This window comes from Mastomys coucha, unplaced genomic scaffold (assembly GCF_008632895.1).
Source record: "Mastomys coucha isolate ucsf_1 unplaced genomic scaffold, UCSF_Mcou_1 pScaffold13, whole genome shotgun sequence".
NCBI lineage: Eukaryota > Metazoa > Chordata > Mammalia > Rodentia > Muridae > Mastomys > Mastomys coucha.
In genome coordinates this window covers 48,437,704-48,464,251 of record NW_022196895.1, presented here as the reverse complement: position 1 = coordinate 48,464,251, position 26,548 = coordinate 48,437,704, and the positions used below count along the sequence as shown (strand labels likewise).

The 26,548-nt window shown below is 40.6% G+C and overlaps 1 protein-coding gene across 9 annotated transcripts in view; it reads right to left on the bottom strand.

Annotated features, from left to right (window-relative positions):
* Window positions 1-7,092: 7,092 nt before the first annotated feature.
* The window catches only part of LOC116087157 (zinc finger protein 474), a 46,962-nt gene continuing 27,506 nt past the window's right edge, over window positions 7,093-26,548 (bottom strand). For 4 of the 9 annotated variants that reach the window (XM_031365673.1, XM_031365674.1, XM_031365672.1 and 1 more), the window contains 2 exons: window positions 10,333-10,513; window positions 7,093-7,260 (listed from right to left, as the gene is read on the bottom strand). In XM_031365673.1, the coding sequence (XP_031221533.1) occupies window positions 7,109-7,260; window positions 10,333-10,513 (333 nt within the window). In that variant the 3' untranslated portion in view covers window positions 7,093-7,108. Of the gene's footprint in view, window positions 7,261-7,399; window positions 7,443-9,400; window positions 9,535-10,332; window positions 10,514-12,447; window positions 12,493-23,540; window positions 23,686-26,548 lie in introns of those variants that run through there. The other 5 variants (XM_031365675.1, XM_031365677.1, XR_004117273.1 and 2 more) reach the window with 5 other exon arrangements.

The window sequence follows — 26,548 nt, the reverse complement described above, 5'->3', positions numbered from 1 at the left end:
TAGAACTTACATATATACAAGATGGAATGTTTTACCTTCCCTTAGAATATCCTGTTGGTTTACCTTCCTGTAAACATCCTATCTTGAGTCTTAAGGAGCTTCCCTCTAAATGGATGAATTTAATCGAGGAGAAAACTGCTATAAAGTCTCTCTCTCTCTCTCTCTCTCTCTCTCTCTCTCTCTCTCTCTCTCTCTCTCTCTCTCCCATGTCTCTCTTTCTCTCTCTCTCTCTCCCCCGTCTCTCTCTCCATCTCTCTCTGTCTCTCTCTCTCCTCTCTACACACACACACACACACACACACATACACACACACACAGTGGGGGAGTGGTAAAGGATGTAATTTTAAAAGGCAAGCATTTTGCACTGGGACCATAGAAAAGTTGCCTTGAGAACATGTCAGGAATTGGCTAGAAAGCATTCATCATAGGCTTCAGGAATAAAAGTATAAACTAATTTAAAAGACACTCCTCTGAAAAGAGAGATATTCTGTGTATCCTTCACACCGAGGCTATTGCAACCGTGTTTGTGTGTGTGTGTGTGTGTGTGTGTGTGTGTGTGTGTCTGTGAATGTGTGTGTAAAGTAATACACAAGCTGATGGCAGGCTGTAAGATACTGTTTTTTTACCTGTGCAGAAAGCATGAGTTATAGGACCTGAGAAATTTCAACACAAATTTCAAATGAAGGGCTGATAACCCCAACACTATGCTAGGATGAGGATTCCTGTAGGCAGCCCCCAAGAAAACATTGTATGAAGCTGTGAGGCTGAAATCTAACCATTAATGGAGACCCCAGCTTGCTGGGGATGTCAGCAATGTGGGTTATCCATTAAGGAAAGCCAGGGGCAATGAGCGGAGTCAGCTTCGTGGAGAGATAAAGTGTGCTGAGCAAGTCAAGTCCATCAGAGACAAGGCACTCTTGGGGTCAACTCATGATAGTGCATGCCCCCATTGCCACACACAGAGCTATAGGGTTTGTTGTTTGCTGTGCTGGTTTTCAGCCCTGCTTTGGTCCCATCTTTACCAATGCACTCACTCTTCCCATTTGAAATGGAAATGTTTTCTCTGCACCAGAGGCAGTTTTATTTTGGATTTGTTATAGGAGCTTACAGGTAATGGTTTGCCCGGGGATTCAGGAGTGAATTTGAATCTGGGATTTTGAATAACAGAGGAAATGTTAAGACTGTTATGAGATGATCATGAGAACCTTTGCAGATGAGGGGAAGATTATTACAATTTGAATATGAAGTAGCCCCCATAGTCTTACTTGTTAATATGTAGGTTCCCAGCTAGTGAGGCTATCTCAGGAAGTTCAGAAATGTCAGAACACTAGGATGTGGGTCAAGCTGGGGGGAAGCAGATTGTCAAGGGCAGATGCTTGCTCCTGGACATTCGCCATCATCTTTGCTTCCTATGTGTAAGGCCACAAACTGCTCACTCTGCCTTCCCAGCCATGATGGTCCCCTGAAATGATGAGCCCAGATAAATCCTTCTTAAGTTGTTCTGCTAGATAGTTAGTTTACAGGTACACACAGAGGTAACTCGTACAGAGGAATATCTAGGTCACAGAGTATTGACATTTTTGGTCCAACAGAAAGCAGAGTCTGGGCAGTTGTGAGGTGTATGTTTAAAGTGGGAACACTGATGAGGACTATGAGGGAAGTTTCAAAGTAGCAAGATGGAAGTACCGAAGATCAATTTACTACATGATAGTTTATCCATCAACAGATCCACCCCTTCTCCGTACTTCAGATTGCTTTGATGGTTCACGAATTCAGTCTTTCCTGGGCTATCTGCCCCCAGGATGTGTTGTTTAGTTGTCTTTTAGTAGATGCAGCAGTGGAAGGTCCACTCGGCTTTGTGGGCTTGAGATCTGTACCTCTCTGATTAACATGGGATTCAAATGGATATTATCTGTTACTTTTGTTGCTGTGACAAAAAACGTCATGGCCAGGACAACTTAAGGGAGAATTTCTTTAGGCTTACAGTTCCAGAGGGGTGAGTATCTGTCACAGTGGAGAAACATGGCATCAAGTGGCAGACACAGAGGAGCAGGAAGCTGAGAAGCTACAGTGCTCGAATTTTCAAATGCAGGCAGGTTGCAGAGAAAGAGCAAACTCATGGCAGGGAGGCCTTTTACTCTCAAAATCCAACCTCAGTGCCATGCTTCCTCCAGGAGAGCTGCACCTAAAGCTCTCCAAAGAGAGTCACCAACTCAGGACAACAGTTGGTGACTCTCACCAGTCTATGAGGGAAGTCTTGCACAAACCACTGTAAATATGCTCTCTTTTTGACTGTGTTATTACTATCACAAATTACTATAAACTTAGAGGCTTACACATCACCAGTGGTCATAGAGTTCAATAGAATAAGAAATCCAAGTCTGAGCTCTCTTAATTTAAAAAAATGTTGCAACATTGTATCTCTTTCTACAGACTCTGGGAGAGAATCTGTCCCCCCTCCCCCTGCCCCAGGTCATGTATAGTTTTTTTTTTTGAATAACTCAATTTGACATAGATATAGGACTGAAGTTCATTTCTTTGTTAGCCCTTAGCTCCCATATGCCTTAATTCTTATAGATGGCTCCTTATACCTAAGAGCCTGCAACAGGAGCTAAATCCTTATGTTTCTGTCTCTCTTACCTATCTCTTTGCCTTCTTGCTTTCTTACTCTTAAGTGATTCATGTAATTAGATGTAGTTTCACCAGTAGAATCCAGAACAGTCTCCCCATTCAAGATCCATAACAGCTTTAATCACACCTCTAGTGGCTTTAATGTAAGATGTCCCCAGTAGGTTCATGAGCTTCAACACTTGACCCCCAGTTGGTGATACTGTTTGGGTCAATTATGGAACCTGTAGGAGGTAGATCCTTGCTGCAGAAAGTATGTCAGTGGGGTAGGCTTTGAGGTTTTATAGCCTGGCTCCCACTTTCAATATTCTCGGTTTCCTATGTACAGACAAAATGTGACAGACTGACCAGAGAGGCTCCTGCTACCATGCCATCTTCAATATGATGGACTATATTTTCTGGAACTGTAAATCAAAATAAAACCTTTCACCCCTAAGTTGATAGAATCATGACATCCTATCAAAGCAAGAGAAAAGTAGTTTTAGATACTTGGTCTTGGCATCTTTGAGGTCTTGCATAATACAAGCTCTGCTAACACAGAGGACTCTCGGCTACTACCCTAGACCAACAGAGCGGCTCAGTGTGAATCAACAAAAGAACCTGGCTCTGTTCTCATTCCATTTATCAGTTTACCATTATCATCACCATTTTAGTTCAATATTGTGCTTTCATAACTAGGAATGAAAAGCATTTCCAGAGAGACACAGTGGAATCATGAGACACGGCACCTGTTTCTGACATCTTCCTCTTCCTTTTTGTCCCAGATGATAACAGTGAGGTGAAAACCATTCAAATGAAGCCTTAGTGTAATTGCAGAACCAAGTCTACCTGGATGTAGAGAACGAGAAATTTCATTCTACATTGGTCTTTGAGGGTATCTAATTTGAGAATTTATCTAGCATGATTTTAAAGAATAACCCAGTGCCATCCTATATCAGAGTTTTTCCTAAATTCCAGCCAGTTTGGCCTCTGCTGTAAGCCTGTTTTCCATTTGTGATTTTTTTTTTACAAGTTCAGGGAAAAACCTTACTTTTCATCTCTTGATAAGAAGAAAGGGTGGGGCCAACTGTTTGTTTGGGCCAGATAGCAAATCTCTATGAAAGGCAAGTGATAAGGAGAGATGGCCTGCTGCCAGACTAGGAAAAGGACCTCTCAGAGTAGTGGAAGGAAAGGGCTGAGCTTCCTGCCTTGACATGATATGGGATTCAAGCCACTCTAATTGGTGTTAGATGCAAGTAAGGAAGAAGAAGAAGAAGAAGAAGAAGAAGAAGAAGAAGAAGAAGAAGAAGAAGAAGAAGAAGAAGAAGAAGAAGAAGAAGAAGAAGAAGAAGAAGAAGAAGAAGAAGAAGAAGAAGAAGAAGAAGAAGAAGAAGAAGAAGAAGAAGAAATTAATACCAGAAGAAGACAAAAACAGAAATTTCAAGGCCTACTTTCAGGAAGTAGAAGAGATTGGATTTCTGATCTCTCTTTCTTACTCATAACTCCAAAGAAACTCAGATAGCAGCTTCTTCTTCTTTTTTTTTTCTATTTTCTTTCTTTCTTTTTTGGATTTTTCAAGACAGGGTTTCTTTGTATATCTCTGGCTATCCTGGAACTCACTCTGTAGACCAGGCTGGCCTGGAACTCAGAAATCCACCTGCTTCTGCCTTCCAAGTGCTGGGATTAAAGGCATGGGCCACCACTGCCCAGCAACAGCTTCTTTTTATCTACAAAGAAACCCATGTTCCTCAAAGGAAAGCATTTCAACAGAGGGTCACTTTGAAACATCATCTGGAAATACTTGTTACAAAAATACTATAATGTAGCTGCTGGGATATACACCCTATAATGGATATAAAAATATTTAAGTGTTTATACATAGTAGCAATGCCCCATCACTACAACACCCTTGCCATTCATTGTCTTTTGGTATGACATACCTTGTCACTTTCATGAAGATTCAATATGTAAAAAAGCATCCCCATAAACCCCCAGAAGATAACTCAGATGAAGTGTATACTGCAGCAGGTAACAGAGTGAAGAAGGCATTGTACTAATGTTAGTGATTGAATAGCATTAGATCCCACACCAATAGCTGCCTGGGTTAAAGGAGAGTTCCGATGTAGCTTCATCTATTATTCTTTATCATGCAGGAGACTTCTATGGGAGGTATAAGGTTCAAAATTCGTAAGTTGTGGAGGTGCCAACCATTGTTCAGCAACTTTCTTTTGAGAACTGCAGAGATCTTCAACAGATGTGAACTTGCTGGGGTGAAGGGGTAATTGGCAAAGAGCTGGTGAGCTCATACCTACACATGGCAAGTTTTGATAACTTGCCATCATAATGGACCAGAACTTGAAGGTGATGTCATTACAACTGAGCTTTCCTTCTCTATGTTTAATTCCATGGAACACTGGAGGACCAGCTAAGCTGGAATCCCATGTGGAATTCCCACAGTAAACTCCTTGATGGACTTTTCAAGCCCGTTCACAGTTCTCTTAGGACGTGATAATCCCTGGAAGAGCCCGTCATTTTCTAACACTCCAGGAACCCCTTATTTCATATAGGTGAAGCTGCTGTTATTTGGCTGTGCCCATGAGTCTCCTTGGAATGCTTAGCTGCAACTCCTTTCAAAGCGGAGGCCAGAATATTTGCTCTACCCCTCCCCTCCCCCTCCCCCACTTATTCCTGGAATAACAGCAAAATACTAAAATATCTTTCAAAACTTGTACCATGGCCTACTTCCAAATTTTGCTTTCATCTCAGCCTAAGAGAAATCTAGATGAGCAGGGTGCTGGGATTCTTGTTTGCCTTAGTTCCTAGATGTTGTGGGAGAAATGTCATCCTTGTCAGAGCATATATATGCTCTGACAATTATACCGATGGATAATTATACCGATGCTGATATCTGTCATAAACAGCAACAGATTATAGCTGGCCCGAAAGCTCAGCTAGTACTGTTTATTTTGTTGCTTACCTCAATCTTTGTGTGATCCTAAGTTAGCTGTTTAGTCTAAGTATGGGTTCTCTCATTTGCAAAATAAACATAACTCCATCTATTTGTGAACGTGATTATATATATATATATATATATATATATATATATATATATATATATAGAGAGAGAGAGAGAGAGAGAGAGAGAGAGAGACCTTAGCACAATTCCTGGATACCCAACCACCTAGTACACTCAACTATGCTACACTCCACCATTTAAGTAAGCAAGTGGAAAGAATGGAGCTAGCATTAAATAGAGTCATTAACTGCTAACCCTTTCACAAGATTCTTGTTTCATACTATCTCCAGGCTTTAAAAAAAAAAAACCATCACTTGGTTCTTTTGGCAAACAGAAAAGAAAACAGAGTGATTGGCACAATTACCCTAGCCCAGCCCCAGATAATAAATAGAATGTGAGACCAAAATATAAGGTTGAATGAATTTGCCTGTGATTTCTAAGTGGCTGCACTTTGTAAGCTGGTGGAGGCAAGGACTTCAGGAACCCGGTGGATCTTCATGGTCGTGGAATTCAGCCCAATCAGGAACAAAGATCCCAAGCAGAATGCTGGGGAGTCTAGGCAAAGCCAATGCTGCCCAGGAGAGCACGTTTCCTGGGCAGAGCACCTCTCTGGCCCCAGGCCTCCTTCCAGGAGAGCTCTTGATTAAAACACATTCAAAGTCTCAGAAATGAAAAGCTCTCTCACAACCCACTTAGGGTACATGGGTCTGGGCAGGGAGGCCCAGAACTTCCTGGCAGGCTTTTAGAAAACAAAAACCAAAAAAAAAAAAAAAACAAAAACAATGAAGAATCTATAAAACCCAAAGAGGGCATAAAGAACCCTTGCTAGACCTCTACAGGAGGAAGGAGCTCGCCTCCACCCATTTGGATGAATTGTGTCACAGAGGTCTCCTGACACGTGAGACTGGTGCTATTGGCTAAGGCAACATCTCGGCATCAATTCTTGCTGTTAGAAACAGCACTGAACAGAGTTCTAATACTGTTAAGATCTTCAGCCCACTTAAATTAATCTGTCCTGTCATATGGTCCTACAAGGAAACGAAACTTCTCAGTCAGTATAAAAGCATCCATGGGTCCGAAAGCAAAGGATTGGGATGGAAGTGTGCACTGCCTACAACCTAGAACGGCCTCAAATTGCCTTTTTAAGCCTCCGTTCACAAGGCACAAGCCTCACTCCGAGGCACAAAACCTTCTTGAGGAAACCAGAATGAGAGAAATCTGGCAACAATTGCCTGAGAAGTGTTTTTTGACAAAACGTCCAGCTCTGATAAGAAACAGCCTGCTAGTAATTCCTCCCGACACAAAGTGTGACACGGTCCCCTAATGGTTGGAAAGAACCTGGCCACCTCCGCACAGAGCAGGTCCCTCCAAGCTCGGCCAGTGCTCCCTCAACTTCGGTTCTCCTGGCTTCCTCTCCCCGCCATCTCTTCGCCCTCATTTTGGACGGCATTTACTCCTGTACCACTCGGTGCTGAGGGAAGGGCTTTACTTGGAGGCTTTGGGTTTACAAGATCGCTGGTGAACAATTAGTCTGTCTGGCAGGAAGGTCCGCCCGCAAACGTTACAGGGAACCAGTTGGCTCTGGGCACTAGTCCAAGCAGCTTCATTTAAGGCGTCAAGATCATAGAACCCTTTGGCTGCAAAGAGAAAGGGAAGAAGGAGGGGAAAAAAAAGAATTTATATATATGAAAAGGAAAGTAAAATGGCAAAATGGGTTAGTTTACAATCTCAGAAACCATATTCTAGTTTTTTATAGAAAATAATCGTAGAGAATACCTTTGACGGATGTTTTCAAGCAAATCATATGACTTTTCCAGATCTTAATAAATAAACAAACAAATAAATAAATAGTAAATAGTGTTGAGCATTCTTTCAGCTATGAACCGGAGACTTTTTTATGCTTTGAATATTAAAAAGAGAAAGATATAGTTTTTTGTTATGATATGCATTCTTCACTAATTATTACCATCTTTGCTTACACGTTGTTATCTTTCAAATATAACTTTTGGCTTTCTTTCTGTTGGTTATAAATATAAAGCTTATACTGGGAAAAGAACTCATGTTTGTGTTTTTCTTTTATGCAATGCTTCCCTGGAATGTTTTCAGAGACCCAAACTGACAACTGAGAGTGAATTTAAGATGAATTATTCTCTTAAAAACATCATCTTTTCATGGCCATAACCACAGACATTCTTTAACTAATTAAAGTGAAAAATGCAAACAAAATAAACTGAAGGGAAGAAGTGCCCTTAATCAAACCAAAGGATAGCTGAGAAATGTGCACTCTTCTCTGGTGGCACAAGGGAGAGAAAAGCATATGGCTTTATTTAGAGGAACAATGTGGGGTTTCACTTTAATAAGCCTTATTTAAATAGAATGACTTTAGAACATTAAGTTGATTATGTCCCAAGATCTCTGAAAATAGGTCCCTCAAATGTGGCCACTCAAAATGGATCTGTTTTTATCATTGGCCAGCGTATGTTGCTCCATTAAACACTAGGCTAGGTTCATGATTTCTATCTTAATGGTTCACACAACCATAGCAATCCTTTAGATTCTTAGCATGCCTGCTTTCAATGGAGATTTCAGCCTTCTGCAGCCTGCTATTTCTCTTTTAGATAAAGCAGGTATCACTATTATACAGATTATGAATGTGTGTTTAAAGATTTGTTTTTATTTTTAAATAGGTGTGTGTGTGTGTGTGTGTGTGTGTGTGTGTGTACATGAATACATATGCCTGTCGGGGCCAGAGATGTTGGATGTGTTGTAGCTGGAGTTACAGACAATTGTGAGTGGCCAAATATGAGTACAGGGAAATAAATTCAGGTCCCTCCCCTGCAGGAGCAATCTGTGTACTTAGTGACTGAGCCATCTCTCCATGTGCATGAGGCAGAGGCAGGCAGATTTCTGAGTTCAGGGTCTACAAAGCCTGGTCTACAAAGTGAGTTCCAGGACAGCCAGGGCTATACAGAGAAATCCTGTCTAGAAAAATAAGCAAACAAACAAAAAGCCCAACAACAACAACAACAACAAAAGAAAACTCTGTAGAGCAAAAGATAGCATTGACTTTTTCATTGCAATGTTTCTGCATAGGCCTTTGGCTGTGGATCCAGGAAAAGAAGTATCGCACTGAGTGTGTGAGAGGTGACACCAATTTTATCTACCTAGAGGAGAAAGGCACCTTCATAGATAAAAGTAGCATGAAGCCAAGAGGAAAACAGCAGGCAAATGAAAGGACAAGATCTACCCATCCTCTCTGCCAACAGTGGCAAACAGTGAGCTCCTCACACGCCTCAGGGATTGCCCCTTATCATTCCCACTTCTAGCCATATGACAATAAAGATCAAGCAGAAAAAGTGATACAGAGAATTAAGGAAGATTATTTTGTGTGCCAAGTCAGAAGTTCCAGGTAGTCTTTCTAGAGTCAAGTGCTATGATTTCAATGGATGGATAGTTTAGTTTTCGTTATTTTATGTTATTATTTTATGTGTATGGGTGTTTTGCCTGCATTCATGTATATATACCACATGTGTGCATTATGCCAAAGGATGTCAGTAGAGAGCGTTGGATATCCTAGAACTGGAGTTATGGATGGTTGTGAGCTGCCATGTGGATGCTAGAACAGAACTCTGGTCCTCTGCCAAGAGCAGTTCAGTGCTCTTTAGCTTTGGGTCATCTCTCCAGCTTCAGTATATTCTTTCTGAATTCCTTTCAACCTTAAGTCCCCTCTTGCCAAGGACTATAAATAGCTGGGTTTCAATAGTATTTCGAACTTACAGCAACCTAGATTTCACTTGGTGCGTTGTCATCTCTTCTCGGATCACACTAGCCAATAATAAACAGCCTGCACAGTAGCTATGACTACACAGGAAAAGGACATTGAAATATGCTTCTCTGAAAGTCAAATATCCCTTAAAGAATGAAGAAATCAAATGAAAAAAAGTCAATGAGAGAAATATGATAATTGAGACAGAGTTTGCATGGCAACTATGTAAATATATCTACCTATATAATTTAACATGTATTTTTTTCTTGTCTTAACTCTGTTGGAACCCAGCACTCTGTGAACCCTCGCCTGAGAAAGTACAGCTCCTCTTTCACTTGGGGAAATAGCACCTTATAATACTAGTTGCAGAAATAAAATAAAGAAATAAAAATCTGAACATTCCATCCAGATGCCTTGCTTTCTGGTTCCCTTTGCATTCATTCAAAATTACAATGCTCTTGGGCTAAGGTTCTTAATGGCAACAGCACCTGGATAGGGGCGTCTCTCCTCTGTTCAGACAAGAAACACTTTTTTCAGTTTTGTAAACTTTTTTCAGTTTTGTGACTAGTTGACCTGGTGGGCACTTTGAGTTTGGTACTCAAGACATATTTATAACTGAAACAAGTCTGTCAATATTCCCAAAAGTCTTTAAGCTTTATATTTTTAAAATATCTTGCATGATAATATATAAAAATAATTTAGGAAAATATCGTAAATTCTCATGGGTCCCTCTCACTAAGTGTTGCCAGGACATAACATCTCTGTGTCCCATCTCTGTGTCCAATGGTGAAGACACCATTGGACAGACATTCCAGATGTCCTTTAAAAATCAAATTTGACTTCATTTAAGAAACTAAGTGCTGCCAATTTCAGATGTTCCAGCTAGTAAGAAAATAAATCTCTGAACTCACTCTCTCCCCCAACCTCTCCTGTAAGAACTTACCATTAATGGTTCTGACTTCTGGTTTTTTGGGTTCTGGTCTCCTTAGTTCTTTAGGCAACAGATTGTTCTCATTATGCCACTTTTTCAGACATTGTGGTTCATGGATGCTAATAGATTTGGTCCCATATTCACGGCCACAGATGTAACAAACAACTGTTGGTGGACGCCTTATCATCGTTGGCTGAAAATAATATAACTCATTAGATAAAGTATAAGTAGGTAAATATTATTTGAAAGTTACAGTAAAGTCATGTTATATGGAAAGTTAACATCGTTAATTCCAGGTATCAGGGGAAGAGAGATGGCTTAGTGGTTAAGAGTACTGCTCTTGTAGAGGACCTAAATTCAGTTCCCAGCAAGTCACAGTTGCCTGTAACTCCCTCTAAATTCTAAAGGTATGCACAGACACACACACACACACAGAGAGAGAGAGAGAGAGAGAGAGAGAGAGAGAGAGAGAGAGAGACAGAGAGAGAGACAGAGAGAGAGAGAGAGAGAGAGAGAGAGAGAGAGAAGAGAGAAGAGGGAGGAGAGAGGAGAGAGAAGAAAAGAAAACTGTAATCGGTTTAGGGAATTTAACTTCTTTGACAATTTAAGAGTTCAAACTATGTTGTTACATGAGTGGATATGACCTTGAATGGGGATAAAGAATCTGAAATACATTCTCATTGTTTATAAGACTGATTGATTTTTTTTTTTTTTTTTTTTTTTTTTTTTTTTTTTTTTGGTTTTTTGAGACAGGGTTTCCTGGCTGTCCTGGAACTCACTCTGTAGACCAGGCTGGCCTCAAACTCAGAAATCCGCCTGCCTCAGCCTTCCAAGTGCTGGGATTAAAGGCATGTGCCACCACTGCCTGGCAATTGATTGATCTTCTAATCCTTCCACCTGAGCGTAATGCTGAGAAACACAGTGTGAAGGGAGGCTAGAGTTCTCCTCTAGATATTGGCAAGATTTAATGTTTCAATGTGTCTGAAAAGGAAGGTGCCATCAGAGATCAGGAAACAGGCCTGACCACACTCTCTCCTCAGCTTCTTTCTCCTGCAGGTAGCTGCACCTTCTTTCTGAGTCTGGGGTAAGGTCCATCACAGGCAAGACCACTAATCAAGTTGATAGATGAACACCCAGCATCTTGCATGTGATCTTCATTGCCAATAGATTGGATTGAGAATCACCCGGGAGACACACCTCTGAGTTATGTCCTTGAGAGAATTTTCAAAGAGGTGTGACTGATGTGGGAAGACACCCTACAGTGGGTAATATCTGGAATCCATGTGACAGCATAATGAGCCTCCAATCAGGAAATAAGAGGACTCAGTGAGCATAAGGGCTTTCCACCAAGCCTGATGAACCTGAGTTAGACTCTTGGCACCCATGCAAGGAGAGGATAAACTCCTGCTAGTTGTCCTCTGACCTCCACGTGCACACTGTAGCATTCCATGAACATGTGAACACACAGGCACATGCTTCAATAAATTAGTAACTAAACAAACAAATAAACAAATGTCTAGATGATGGAACATAGAGCTGCAGGGATTGGTGTTTTTTCTGCTTGTTTTAGTGTTGGTTTGGTCAGATCTTGGCTTGTTATTTCAGTTTCTTCCTTTTGGAATGAGAATGCATGTTCTGTCAGTGTATATTAGAAATCTGTGGCTTTTTTATTTTATGAGGACTCACGGTTAAGAGATTATCTTGAGTCTCTGATGGACTTTGACCTTGGCTTTTGGACAGCATTGAGACTGCCATGATTCTTCATGAACTCTCCCTTAGAGGAAAAGTAGGAGCCTTTGAGGCTGGATGTGGACGGATGTAGCTTAAAAGTGACAGTGTCAAGTTGACAAAGGGTCAGTCCTCATTGACAACTTGATCAGATTTGGAATCACCTAGGAGATACACTTCTGAGTGTGTCCTTGAAGAAGTTTCCAGTTGTTGCTGTGGTGAGTGGACCCTCAAACCTTAGCCAAAATCAACCCTCCATTAAATTGCTCCTTGTCAGATATTTTATCACAACAATAATAAGAGTAGCAAATAGATGAGAGTTGATGGATAAATGGAACTTAGGCTAATTTAGAGTTTTCCAGAAGTCTCTACTGAAATCGTTCCGTATCTGTTACATACTATACACACTTCCTTCTTTTCCATATATCTCCTTCCATGGAATCTCTGAAAAAGAAAAAATGGAGGCCACAAAATAATGACCTCAGATTTTTTTAAATAATAAGAGAAAACAAAGTTAACCCACTGTAAAACAATGTCAATTCAGAATTTCAGTCCAGTAAAAATAGTCTTCAAAACTTAAGATTAAATAAAGATATTTTTGGCCAGAAGAACAGTTAAAGGATCCACTACTGATAGATTTACTGAGCCAACAATTTTCAGAGAAGTTTTAAATTACAAAAGGAAATATCAACAAATAGTCTCGTTCTGTACGAAACAATGGGGAATAATATAAAACACAAATAGGTCAGTCAATAAAATAAGCTTTGAAGTATTCTTAGTTTTGCCACACAGAATACTAAGTCTCTTAGATAATGAGCTTTTTAAGGCAAAAATACCCAAGACAGAGTTTGTAGAGTATCTGTACAAACCAAGGGATAGTCATCAATAACACAGAGTGGAGCAAAAACCAAAGCAGATAACTATTAATTTGTTTGTATTTTCTTGATATAGTTTTAAAATATGAATATTGTAAGTCAAAGACATTTATTTTAACTTATATAGTAACCACTATGCACCAGTGCATACAGCTATGCAAGAGGAGAAACTAAAGTTGACAAGTGAGATGGGAAACCAAACATCAAATATGATAAATTAACTGATCCCCAAAGAAGGAAGAGAAACAAAAACACCGACCTACCCAAACATGGTTATTGAGAGGAGTAATACAGGAAGATGGCTAGAAATAAAGCCAAATATGTTGATAATTGGCCAGGGGCAGAACTCTTATCACTACCTAACCTTCTGCCTCTTGCAGTTCCTCAGACAATCCTGTTTTTTTTTTTTTTTAATCAATAGCTTCAGTAAATACAAATAGTCTAAGCAACACAATTAAAAGACCTGCTGCTGGGCAAAGTGGCTCACACCCAATATTTGTAAACATGAGACTGAAGTATGAAGATTGTCATGAGTTCAAGGCCAGCCCAAGCTTCTAGTCCAGCCTGGGCTAAAGAGCTAGACTCCATCTCAAAAAGCCAGTAGAATACAAATTAAAAGTAATAAAAGCAAAAGAGAACATATTTTCCACACTAGATTAAAAAGACAACATCCAACTTTGTGTTTTTTATTACAAGAAACACATTTTATGAACACAACCATGCAAGTAGGCTTCAAGTAAAAGAATGGAAAACATATTCCATGTGACCAGTTAGGGAAAAAAAGCTGTCACGTCTTAAGTTCAGTGTAAGCAGCTTGAGTCAGATAGGTAAGAGGCTGCAGGGACATGGGTAGGCATGAGAGCCAAGCTGAGATATGGATTTTACTGTGATAGGAGTCATTCAGCAAGAACGAATCAATAACTGCGTGTCAGAGATGTTAACCTGGTAGTGTGTGGCCAGTAGGCCAACATGACTATGACATCCAATTAATGGCTGTTCTGTGTATAAGGGCATAGTGGGACCAGATATGGCAATACTTTATTCTGGAAGATGCCAGCCAGGGCCAGAATGGGAGAAATGAGCAAAAACAAACTGAAGGAAGAGAAAAATACTGTGTTCTGGACCTAGGAGACTGATATAGTCTCCTAGTCCTAGAATTTAACTTCAGTAAACCTAGCCAAAACAGAAACATAAGCCTCAATCTGATGTTAATCATTTTTAGAACTATTCATGCAGAAAAGGATATTCTCAATAGAAAAATGCCAGATGAAGGTGTTAGAGTATGGAGAGGAAATACAGGTAGAATGTCCATAATAAGAATATTGAAAATAATATTGAAAATATGAAACTATAGGTAAAATATACAGAAAAAGTTTCACATTTTCAGTTTAAGAACTGATGGAGAGAAACACTCCATCTAGAATTTTGGGAACACCCCTTCCTGGCCCATCAAGGTGGACTCATCACTTGTAAAATGTTAAAAGAGATAATTGGGCAAGTGAGAAAAAGATATCAGATTTACTGCTAGGTCAAATGTCAGTGACTGATGAGCATTCAGCCTCGATGGAGCAGGAAAGGTAAAGAAAAGTCTAAAGTGTGTTGATTCCCAGTACCAGCAAATCACAGAACCCTCAATTGTTAGACATTCAAAATTAGAGCTAGGAGCAGGGAGTGCTTTCAAAAAACGTTGAAAAAAATGAAAGCCAAGTGGAGTCAAGAAAGGTTTCCATGACAGGATTATAAAATAGGGTCTTCCTCCACCTTCAGTGAGAGATGGGATTGAGGGTGGATTGAAGATGTTGAGATCAGAGGAAAGGGAAGAAAGAGGAAGAAAAGGAGGTAGATGAAGTTAGAGGAAGGTGGTCGCAGGAAAGTCAGGGTTGGTCGATCTCACAGAGAGGGGCTTCATCTTCTGGGTAACATGACCTTCAGGGCATGAAGAGATTCAGGTTTTTGAGATAGCAAGTGTTAAAATGACATCATTGGGTACTGTAGAATGTGACAGTGATTTAATTAGGAAAACTATTCACCAACTAAAGCAAAAAAGACCTAATTGAATAGAGTTGCAATGGATTTTGGTGGCATTAAAGGACCCTTTCTCCATATGTTCATTAGTAAGGCTGGAGGCATGAAGACAGAAACCAAGTAAGTTAATAGTATGATATCCTTGGGGAAAATAAAACACGATAAAATATGTATGTTTTTAGACTCAGCCTGCCTTTAATCACAGCTTTTGGGCAGTCTTTAATGGAGAAAACAGAAAACGGGTTCACAATAAAAAACAAAACAAAACAAAAAGAAAGCATTATGATTTCTAACTTCCAGGAGCAAAATAGTTCCTAGAAGACTAAACAGTAAATCAAGAGGCCAATTAAAACTGCAATTGGAGTGCGTCCCTTTAAATGTAGATTTTATCTGAGGTGTAATATTTGTATTGAGTACTAAACTACACCAATCGACTGCATTCACCAAGGTAAGCAAGTGCTTGTTCCTCACGTTTTCATGCTGTGTAACATTGGATAGACCACCCAAACTGACTTGGGAAGCAGGAAATTGAAGACATAAAAAGAAGTATAAGCCAGGCAGTGGTGGCACATGCCTTTAATCCCAGCACTTGGGAGGCAGAGGGAGGCAGATTTCTGAGTTCGAGGCCAGCCTGGTCTACAGAGTGAGTTCCAGGACAGCCAGGGCTACAAGGAGAAACCCTGTCTTGAAAAAAAAAAAGGAAAACAACAACAAAAAAGGAAGTATAAAGCATAAGCCATAATTTCTGAGGCACCTTGAGGTTCCCTACTCCGTCTTTTAGCATTTATTCACTTGGAGGTTTAATTCAATACAGGGCTTTCCATCGGAAAAAATAAGTTCATTTTACTTTGAGAAGAATGTATTTATTAAGATTGCATATGGAATCTGGATCACAAGCCAAGCCCAGCATTGAACCAAGAATAACCAGCAAAACAAATGGCATAGTTCCAAAATGAAGACATTCACATTAAACTGTCATAAAGTCTCCTTTGCAAGGGAAACTTATGAGGGAGCAGGCTGACTCAGAGGCCAGAAGACACCCTGAGAACTGCAAAGAATGTGGGAGAAAACGACTACAGTAAAAGGGAATGGTGTTTTCTATAACTCTTTTGAGAGCTTCCCTTCTGTTGTATATTTGGGGTTGAACTTCAGCTGACCTGAAACATACTTCATATTCTTAGGTTTGAGCATCTTCTTGCTAAGGAATGTTACAGGGAGTTATAGGCAACCTATCTGTTGCTAAGGAGAAAATGCTCCCTAGTGGGTCTGAAGAGTGATAAGATAACTTAGTTTATTTTTTCGTTAATTTTACTATTGTTAGCCTGAAATTTCATGGAGCAACCTGTGGCTTGTGGTAAAAGCCATTACCCTGATGACTAGGGATTTAATAGTTGAGTTCTTTTTTTTTTTTTTTTTTTTTTTTTTTGGTGTTTGCAGGCAGAGATGGATTTGTGTGCACATGTCTGTGTGTGCGGTGGGGTTTGCGTGGTGGAGAGCAAGAACAGGAAGAAAAGACTGAAGCCAGATAGGGCCAGCAAACTGCCCCCTCTTGCCCAATGTGTTGCAAGCAGCATTGAATAACAGCATAACAGCAGGACAGGGACAGCGAAGGTTGTCCCTAGAGGTCACAGGAGGACAGCAAGCCCTGTTCATATGGAGCTTTCAGGGCCACCTAATGGCTGGGCTGTGAAATCAAAGGAAGGTAAAGAAAAGCCCACAGGTCTGAATTCTGTACAGAACCAAGCATTGGAGTTAGTTTTTCCATCAACATTTCAGATAGTACTTGTGGAACTGACATTTTAAAAGTGAATCTCTAGTTGGACGTGAGCACTGTTCAGCTGTGAAGCACTTTATGAAAGTAAGAAATACTCACTCCATCCGTGTGTCGATAAGAGCTCACCTCTCCTCTGCTCTAGTCCTTTCAGGTTGGTGGTAAAACCAATTCAGGCTGAATATAGACATAGATGCTTTAGGGAAAGCTTGTGTGTGTGTGTGTGTGTGTGTGCGCACGCGCGCGCGCGCACTCGCGCATGTATGTGTGTGGTGTTTTAACTTCAATCCAGTAACTTTTCACATGCTTTTAATCATTTTACCTGCCACTGGTAGAATTCTAATACTATTTTCCATGCAGCATCTTTTACTTTTTGTTCACGCTTTCCGCCACCCTCTGAGGAGAGCACCAGGCATTTGATGGTGTAGGTCAAATTTGGTTAGCACAAAAGGCCAGTGAACAGTTAGAAACTTTTCTCATCACTGTAGATATAACTTGTCACCCATCCACTGCCTTACCTTTTACAATGAAAATTAATATTTCTGATAGCACCATGAAGATAAGAGGATAAAGATTAGGATGGGGGCGGGAACCTGGCTTGGAGGAAAAGCTTAAGAAAGGTATTGACAGAAGAGGAGTGAATATGGTCATTTCAGAGGAGCTATAGAGTATGATTCACCCAGTCTCGATGACCTCGGCATAGCACAGTGTGAAGGAAACCATGATGAAATGTGCTTAATAGACAAAAGATTCTGAAAGATGGTCTTAAAGAACACATTGGTCAGAAGGACAAGAAGAGCAATGTTACATGAGTCTCAATGGGAGAGGCCCTGAAAGTTAAAATGGAAGTCATTAGTAGTAATTTTAGTAAAGAAGGAAATTATGCCACCTGTTAAAGTTTTACACCAGCTTTATAGTGAACACTAAGTGAACTTTTATAGTGTGCAGTATTATAGGATATTTAAGAGCACATGACTCAAATATATAGCTTTAAATTTTTTTGTTTAGACATGTATTGTACATGTGTGCATGTGTGTGTGTGTATGTGTGTGTGTGTGTATGCTCATGGTTTACTGTGAGTCATGACTCTGTGCTGCATGCATGTACCATGGCAATGCATGTAGAGGCTAAACAACAACTTATGGTAGTTGATTCTCTCCTTCCATCAAGTGAGTCCCAGGGATTGAACTCAGGATATCAGGCTTGGTGGCAAGCACCTTTTACCTGCTGAGCCCTGTCACCAGCCTACATTTATTTCTTATCATTGAAGCATTTGTCTGTTCTTCATAAGGAGACCATTTCAGTGAGACTATGCCAAAGAAACCATATCACAATACAAATTACATTCTTATTACTAAATTTGTATTGAAATTAGATGAATTCCCAGATCCCCTACTCCAAATAATCCATGATTTATATATTATTTGGAAAAAGTCTTAAAAACAGAGCTTTTCCATCCCTGTCTGGGGAACTGTGTCCTAACATCCTGTATCAAGACAGCCCTATTCCTATGTTTCCTTGAGGTCATTCATTAACCTAAGAGTAAAAAACAAACAAACAAACAAAAAACCACAAAAATATACCCAAGGGACCACAAAATTAAAAAGTATCCTGAAAGGGAAGTAAGGCATTGATCTAAACCACCACTCCCAGCAATCTAACAGAAGACATGCCTGCTTTCAGATGTTGTCCACACATATGACTATAATCATTAGTCTATAATGATAACAAGGCAAAATATCAAAAGTCAAGACAGTGGTGCCATGAGAGAGGTAGACATGGCAGTCCTTACCCTGTCTCAAAACTGGCTTTTGAGCTGTTCTTTCTAACTGTGCATTTTGTCTCTCAGATGGAGTATGACTAGTCACAGGCCCAGCTAGTCTATGTCTATCTGGATTTAATCAAGTATTTCCCAACTCCACAAAAGTCAGTAAGACAATGGTATTCTAAATAGTGATGGTGCCAATATGGTTTGAGCAGAAACAAAGCAGAGGTGCCTGCTGGAGGCACAGCTGTGACTGATTCAGATGGTGCCTGCACCAAAGGCCATGTAAGAAGGAAAGGGTGGGCATCTTTCAGTGATTCAACTGCAGTGGAAATATTGTTGCTCTGGAAGTTGCTGTTGCCATGTGCCAGGCTCTGTGTAGGGAACAGAGCCAAGAACTGTCCCGAAGCAGTGGGTGTAACCACGCTGAACCCACTTTTCTTGAGAAATATTCTTTAACTCTATGAGTGAATATCAGGCTGATGGATCCCCATTTGCCTATGCGTAACTCATAACACATGAAATGGTTCAAGAAACAGAGGAAGGGAAGATAAGTGCTTCTGCTAAGTAGAGACAGTGTTTACTCGGCTTCTATGCCCATTGGTATGTTTGAGCTTGGGCTGATTATTTTGAGACTTGGTTTCCAGGAAAGGAACCATTTTAGACGCCTAAACTTTTGTGACCTCTTAAATTTCATAAGAGATTTGATGTTTGGCCAGTAAGAACAGCCTCATGATCTAGAACAATGGTTCTTAGTAACTCCCAACCATTAATTTATTTTCATTGCTACTTCATAACTGTAATTCTACTACTGAGTGCTCAGTGTCTCAGTTCCTAAGGCCATCAGAAATATGTGTTTTCCAATGATTGTGACCCACAGTCTGAGAATCACAGGTCTAGACATTTTTGTAGGTCATCCAAATAGTGGCCGGAAGTAGACTGAGTGGCAAAATATGTGAGCCCTTCTTCACAGTGCATGGTCACATGAAACTCTTCACCATACCTATTTAGTCTATCAGGTCCCACACTGTCCTCTTTACAGGGACTCCATAGACCGGCCTCCATCAGTATCCTTTAGATCTCAGATTGCAAGTAGATGGACCATAGTCCTTTCAGCTAGTAGCATGCCGTAGTTTAGCTGTTCTGACATGGGGATCAAATGACCCCTTCACAGGAGCATAAGACCATCAGCACAGATATTTACATATGACTCATAACAGTAGCAAAATTATAGTTATGAAGTAGCAACAAAAATAATTTTATGGTTGAAGGTTGCCACAACATGGGGAACTGTATTAATGGGTCCTAACATTAGGAAGGTTGAGAGCATTGCTTTAGTTGGTCAACACGTTGTTCCCAAAAGTTCACAAATTAGTATCTTGAAGTCCTACTCTCTAGGATACAACAGACATTTACTTTTAGTGTCCACTGTGCAGCCTGATCTATCCCTGAAAGCATTTGAAGTGTGACTTTAAGCAGCTTGTTCTTCCAATCCTTTGACCATCCTAGTAAAAAGAATTTGGCTAATATTTAATTTCTCCAACATGACTTCTGGCGTTAACACATCAGTGGCTAAGAAAGCTTTGTTATGTGTCGAGGGAACTGGCTTTTTAACTGCGATCTCCTAGAAGTAGCTATTCAAAAGGATGAATCTCTGGTGGTGAAATTAGAAAACCAAAACAAAAGCAAAGACGAGGCCCCTAAAATTGCCTATAAATCCAGTAGTGGCACAGATGTTATGGGGATGACCAAACGCTTCCTTACTGAATTTAGTGCCTGCTCCACAGGAGGAAACTTGTGCCTGATAGTGTAAATCTGCCAAGAATCCATGGCTGAAGAGCTCACAGGTCCCAGAGGAAAATTATTATTATTTTGCTAAATAGATTTACTATCAAACTGCCCTCTAAATATGTATCTCTTTATACATAAATTTTATGTATAATATAATCAGTAGGTTGCCTATAGTGAATGTAACATAATCACATGTTAATATGATCTCAATTACAACAGTATCATTTCTTTTTGTTTACATTATGATTCATAACAGTAGCAAAATGAGAGTTATGAAATAGCAACCGAAGTAATTTTATGGTTGGGGTTACTGCAACATGGGAAATTATACTAAAGGGCCACAGCATTGCAAGGTTGAGGACCACTGTTTTAGTTTGAGACACAGAGGGGTTTGAAGCTATCCTCAGGAACAAGAGGCTACTCCATTAAGGGGTGAATTCAGTGACAAAAACTATGACTTTGATGTGCATCTGAGATCCTAAACCAAATCCAACATCTGTAGTAAATGAGGTGTCATGTACTGCCTCTAAGACAGGCGTTGGCTCTGAGAGAAACCAGCAAAGCTCCCATTTATGCTTCTGTTCTGTTCTCAGAACTACTTTGCAAAGTCACAGTGCTTAGAACACTGTCAAGTTCTTGTCCCCTTGGACTGTGTGTGTGTGTGTGTGTGTGTGTGTGTGTGTGTGAGTGTGTGTGTGTGTGAGGGTGTATGTGTGAGAGTCTGTGTGTGAGAGTGTGTGTGAGTGTGTATGTGTGAGAGTGTGTGTGTGTGAGTGTGTGTGTGAGTCTGTGTGTGTGTGAGTGTGTATGAGTCTGTGTGTGTGAGTGTGTGTGTGTGTGTCTGTGTGTGTATGTGTGAGAGTGTGAGTGTGTGTGTGTGAATGAGTGTGTATGTGTGAGAGTGTGTATAAGTGTGTGTATGAGTATGTTGTGTGAGCGTGAGTGTGTATGTGTGAGAGTGTGTGTGAGTGTATGTGTGTGTGAGAGAGAGTGTGTGTGAGAGTGTGTGTGTGTATGTGAGTGTGTATGTTTGAGTGTGTGTGTGAGAGTGTGTGTGTGTGTATGTGTGTGTGTGTGAGTGTGTATGTTTGAGAGTGTGTGTGTGAGTGTGAGTATGTGTATAAGCGTGAGTGTGTATGTATGTGTGTATGTGTGTGTGTGTGCACGCGCGCACGTGTGTTGGACCCCGGGAAGCACTTTCCTAGGCAGCTGCTTTGTAAGGAACAGAGGATGTCTTGATCTTAGACTTTTCCTTTAAATGGATTCACTTCTTTACAAAATGCAGCCTTGTCTGAGTTCGCCCTCAAGATATTTCCTTCTCCTGTTGTGATGCAGGAAATCTTGCCCCCTGATTACTGTAAGCTAGCAGGCCAATGACTCTCAAGGATTCACCTGTTTGAATCTCCCCAACATTGGGATTATAAACTTTCCCTGTCACATATGGCATAGTTTTTTTTTATTAATGCATTTTGGAGATTGAATTATGTCCTCTTGTTTGCAAGGCAAATGCTTTGCCACTTGAGCCATCTCCCAGCCAAGGAACAGTTTCTTGCTTAAATATTTTTTTTTCATTTTACCTTACTTGAGATTACAAATAAAACTGCCCTTACCATTGATACCTTAGAGGATATCGATTTTCTGGACAAATTCTTGCCCTAAAAATGACTTTCTTAGAATAATATTGATACAGGATGTCTTGGTGTTTTGTTTCTGAGCTCATCAGTTGGATGAGCTTTCATGGTTAGGTGGCTTCTAGGTGACAGATTAAAACCAAGCAAAGAGGAAACACTGAGGGGAACCCACAGACAAGATGGCAACTAACCTATCCAGTGACCATAGAGGGAGCAGAAGAGATAGTGCCACATGGACTTAGGGCAGAGAGCTGACTTCCATGACTGATTTTTGTATGGTTTAGATGCAAAAGACCCCAGCTCAGGGAGTGTGCTTAGAAGTAGATTTCCATGTAAACAAAACAAAACAAAGCCTACCATGTCAGATAGGCCAGAAATAATTCTAATTCTAAAAGGCAAGTTTCTTTTAAAATTTTCCCATCGTGGTGGCAACTTGCCCTTGTTCCCCATAGTGCCCCCATTTTTCTGAATCTTGAAGTTGGGAGCAATACCTTTATGCTTTGGTGTCCTCTGACTAAAGCCAGCCTGGATATATATGTTCCTCAGAGAGTTGGAAGACAGGATCATGGTATTAGAGGCAGCAACATGAGAAACTTATTGAATTCCCATATTGGGCATTTGTTGAGTTGTATTTTATATGAAAGACAACACCGTTCTGGGAAAGGCATGAAAAGATGCAAGAAGTAAGAAGGAGAAGCGCTGTATAGATAAATGGCAATCAAGAGAAGAGGGCTTGTAAGTTTCTTTTGATACTCTGCTCAATCATATGGCAGAATTTGTGCCTCATGCCGATCAGTGACAAGCCTGCTCATCAAGGACTCTGCCAGCATATGTTCAGCTACATTTGATGTGGTTCCAAAACTCACGGAGAAGAATTTAGTGCTGATGCTGGAATCTGGATCAGTAGTAATCAAGTTCTAAACCATAATCATTAGTGTATATTACTAGGAAATATAGATGCATGCATTTGGGGCTGGAAGCAAGGACATGGGGTATTGAAACAAATCCGGCTTATGAAGACATGGAAGACAGGTGAATATTTTTATCATATTTTATTTATTGGGTATGTATGCCTGTGCAGAAGTCCACTTGGGGGAGTTGGTTCTCTCTTTACCATGTGGGTCTCAGAGATAGAACTCATTGTCAGGCTTGGCAGCAAGCAACTTCACACAGTGAGCTGTTTCACCAGTCCAAGGTAGACAGACTTTTAAATAATGTAGCCATAGCTTTATTGAGTTTATGACTGAATAATATTTGGTGTATGAGCATCTGGTCCTATCCTCTCACAGGAGTAACACATAATTAACATTTATCCTTCTAGAGAAGCAGCAGACACAATACAGGTGTCCTGGTGCAAATCCTAGGAGTGACAGCTTCTATCAGAGTCTTGCTAACTTCTGAGGCAATCTGAGGCACACCTCTTATGTTTAAGTTATACGTTACTACCATTTGTACAGGTGTTACCCTTTAATTTTTTTATGAGGAATGTATATAGTAAATTTTCTGTTAAAACTTTAAAGCTCTTCCCAATACACATACTTCACACATTCCACATCTGTCCACAGGTTCACCTGGCTTGACTTTTAGAGCCAATAGTGTAAAAATAAATAAATAAATAGAGCCAGGATTGTTACCTTACTGTTGTTCTTTGTATACCTGAGAGCCACAGGATCCTAGGATGCTGCCCTGATGTTCAGGCATGGTTAGCCCCAAGAAAAGATGGTCAATCGTCATGTGGAGTTGGCCATTAAGTAGCCCAGCTGGCAGCATCATCAAAAGGCACTTTATGAGGTAAGGCTGGCTTTCATGACATCAGCACTGATGACCAGGTGAGCTAGGGCCACTGAAGATGGCCAAGTGTGAGAACCACAGGCCACTTAATGTGTTATCTACCATTGCCAAAAGGGGTCCCCTGTCACTCTTGGATTTAGGGATAATAGAGGCAAGCAGTTCTAAGAGCAGTAGTCTTGACGTCAGGAACTCAGTTTAACAGAGAGCACAAAGGAAACAAACATTAAGAATATACTTTCTCCTCATTCTTAGGGGCTGAATAGTATGCTAGGTTTGCCTGATACACTTGTTTTGTTTTTGTTTTTGTTGTTTTCTGCATTCAGCATCCTCCCGGAATAAAGCAGCACCCATCCTACAAATTGCTCTTTCTATGCACTGGCAATCCTAGGTCCTGGTGTCTGCTTCTCCTGCAGGGTCTTACCTCTTCTGGCCACCTCAATTCTCTCCTCCTCTCCACTGAATTATTTATGTTAGTCATTCATAGTCTCAATGCTTCTATTGTTTAAAGGAACCCCAACTTCTAACGTATCCACTGATTTTTCTCTTAGGCTAAATTTTCTCAACACATACCCACGTGCTACAGCTGCAAACAAATGCAGGTGTTCCTTCCAACAGTCATAGGTAAATCTACAAGGCCAAACCAACAGTTATTTTCTGTTCTGGTTCTACTTGCTCTCTGAGCATGCCTTCTGTTGTTCCTCCTTCATTGACAGTTTCGCAGCTGCCACCTTCCAGAGCAGTGTCTCTCTTTCTCTCCAGGCTGTTCTAGTCAGTCATATTCTTTGGGTATTCATTCTTCAGTTCCTTCAGGGGTCAGCTTCAGTCTTTCTTCCTTTTTTTTTCCTTTTAAAGATTTATTTGTTTATTTTATTTGCATTGTTTTTTGCCTGCAAAACAATATATCTGTGTGTACTTGATGTCCCGGAGGTCAACAGAGGGCATCAGATCCCCTGGAATTGGAATTATAGATGGTTGTAAAGGACCACGTGAATCTTAGACTCTGGACTCTGTTCCTGTGCAAGAACAGTAAGTACTCTAAACTGTTGGGCCGTCCAGCCCCTCAGTCTGGCTGTATAATCGCACGCTCATTCAGATTTCTGTAATTACTAATAACCAACAAATGTCCTCTCTATTTAGTCCCAAGCTTGTACATTTCAGCTCAGATTACTTAAATATCTTGGTAACATTTTAATTTCTGGAATGAAACCACTCCCCCATGGCCTTCCTTTCCTTCTTAGAAAGCGGCCCAGTGAAACCTGGTGTTCCCACTAAAATACGGGAGTCCTCCTTGGTCTCCCTCCTCACCCTTCCCCATTTCCACCCTCACAAAGCACGCCCACCCTACTTCATCTCCAAGTCTGCCACCAATCACTGGATTCATGATACAGCTAAAAAACTGGTGTGCTGCTCTGTGGAGAGCAGTGTGAGAGGTCACTACTGCCCTGATGCCACCCTTACAGCTTCTTCTTGTGTGACCTCATCCCCCATTAGGTGCCAGCCACATGTGGGTTCTTTAGTTCCACTGTAAGGTCAGACCACAGTCTTCCCCTACAGCCACGCCTTCATTCCAACCTGCTCGGTTAATGCTTTCACAGGTCATGGGGTCTCAGATGAAGAATCTCCCTTGAGGTTTTTCCTCTAGCTAAGGTTCTGAATGTTGCCTCTCATCACAACACACCGTGCTATCAAAATTTGATACAATCTGCTTTTTTTTTTCTTTTCTTATTATTTTCTTCTAAGACTAAAAGCTAGGTCTATAGGTTTTTGGTTTTTTGCTTTGTTATGAGTGTATAGTTGTGTTAAAGTCAATGCTGGCTAACTTGGTTCCTCTTTGTATTGCCTAATGCTTAGGGTAACAATAGTCCCACCTTTCAACAGGTGGTATTGAAACTGCAGGTACGCTACCACTGAGTTCTACCATGCCTCGGACCCTTGATATGCTCATTTAGATTTAGACTGGCCCTAGCACCTACTTTAGAACCTACTACCTAACTCTAGGCAACTCTTAACCTCAAACTTTCTACCAGAAAATTAGAGAAAATTTAGAACAGATTATGTGTACAAAGTGCTGATGGGGGAAAACAATACTGAGTGATGGTGTTCCTTCTAAAACCATGCTGAATCTTAGTCCTCAGTGGAACACATACCGAGGAGGCTCAGGGTATGGGCAGTGACCTTTGTGAGTAAAATTAACACCTCCATCAAAGGGCTCAAGTTTGAAGCTACTGCATTCCCTGTTGTGAAAACAAGCGATAATCACTCAGAATAGCATACAGCCCCATCTTGGACAGAGAACATCCCTCCCAGACAGCAGTGGGTGCTGCTGGTACTTTGATCTTGTACTGCTTTGTCTCCAGAATGTGAGCATCAAATTTCTATGCTTCATAAATTACTCTATCTCTGGCATTTTTTCTTAGTAGAATGGATGAATACATAAAGATACTCAATAAAAGGATCATATTTTTCCTTCCTGTCCCTGAACTCCATGTTCTTTCTACTTAACAGAAATCTGTGCACGAGTATGAAAATCCGGTCCATATCTGCTCCATTTTTCTTGTTGAGGCAGTCCCATAAGATATTTTGTCTTCATGGAATGAGATTCTCCCTCCCAGAAACGGCACCTCTACCTTCAAATCTAATATAACCATAGACCCAAATAGCTGGAGTTCATGGTTTGTATTATAAAGGAACCTTCTTAGATTTTGGAAGCTGAAATAAAGGGGTGGGGCTGGAGGAGCTGGAGAGATGGCTCAGTGGTTAAGAGCATTTGTTGTTCTTGCAGAGGACCAAGGTTCGTTTCCCAGCATCTGCATGGTGGCCTACAACCATCCATAACTCCAGCTCCCAGGAA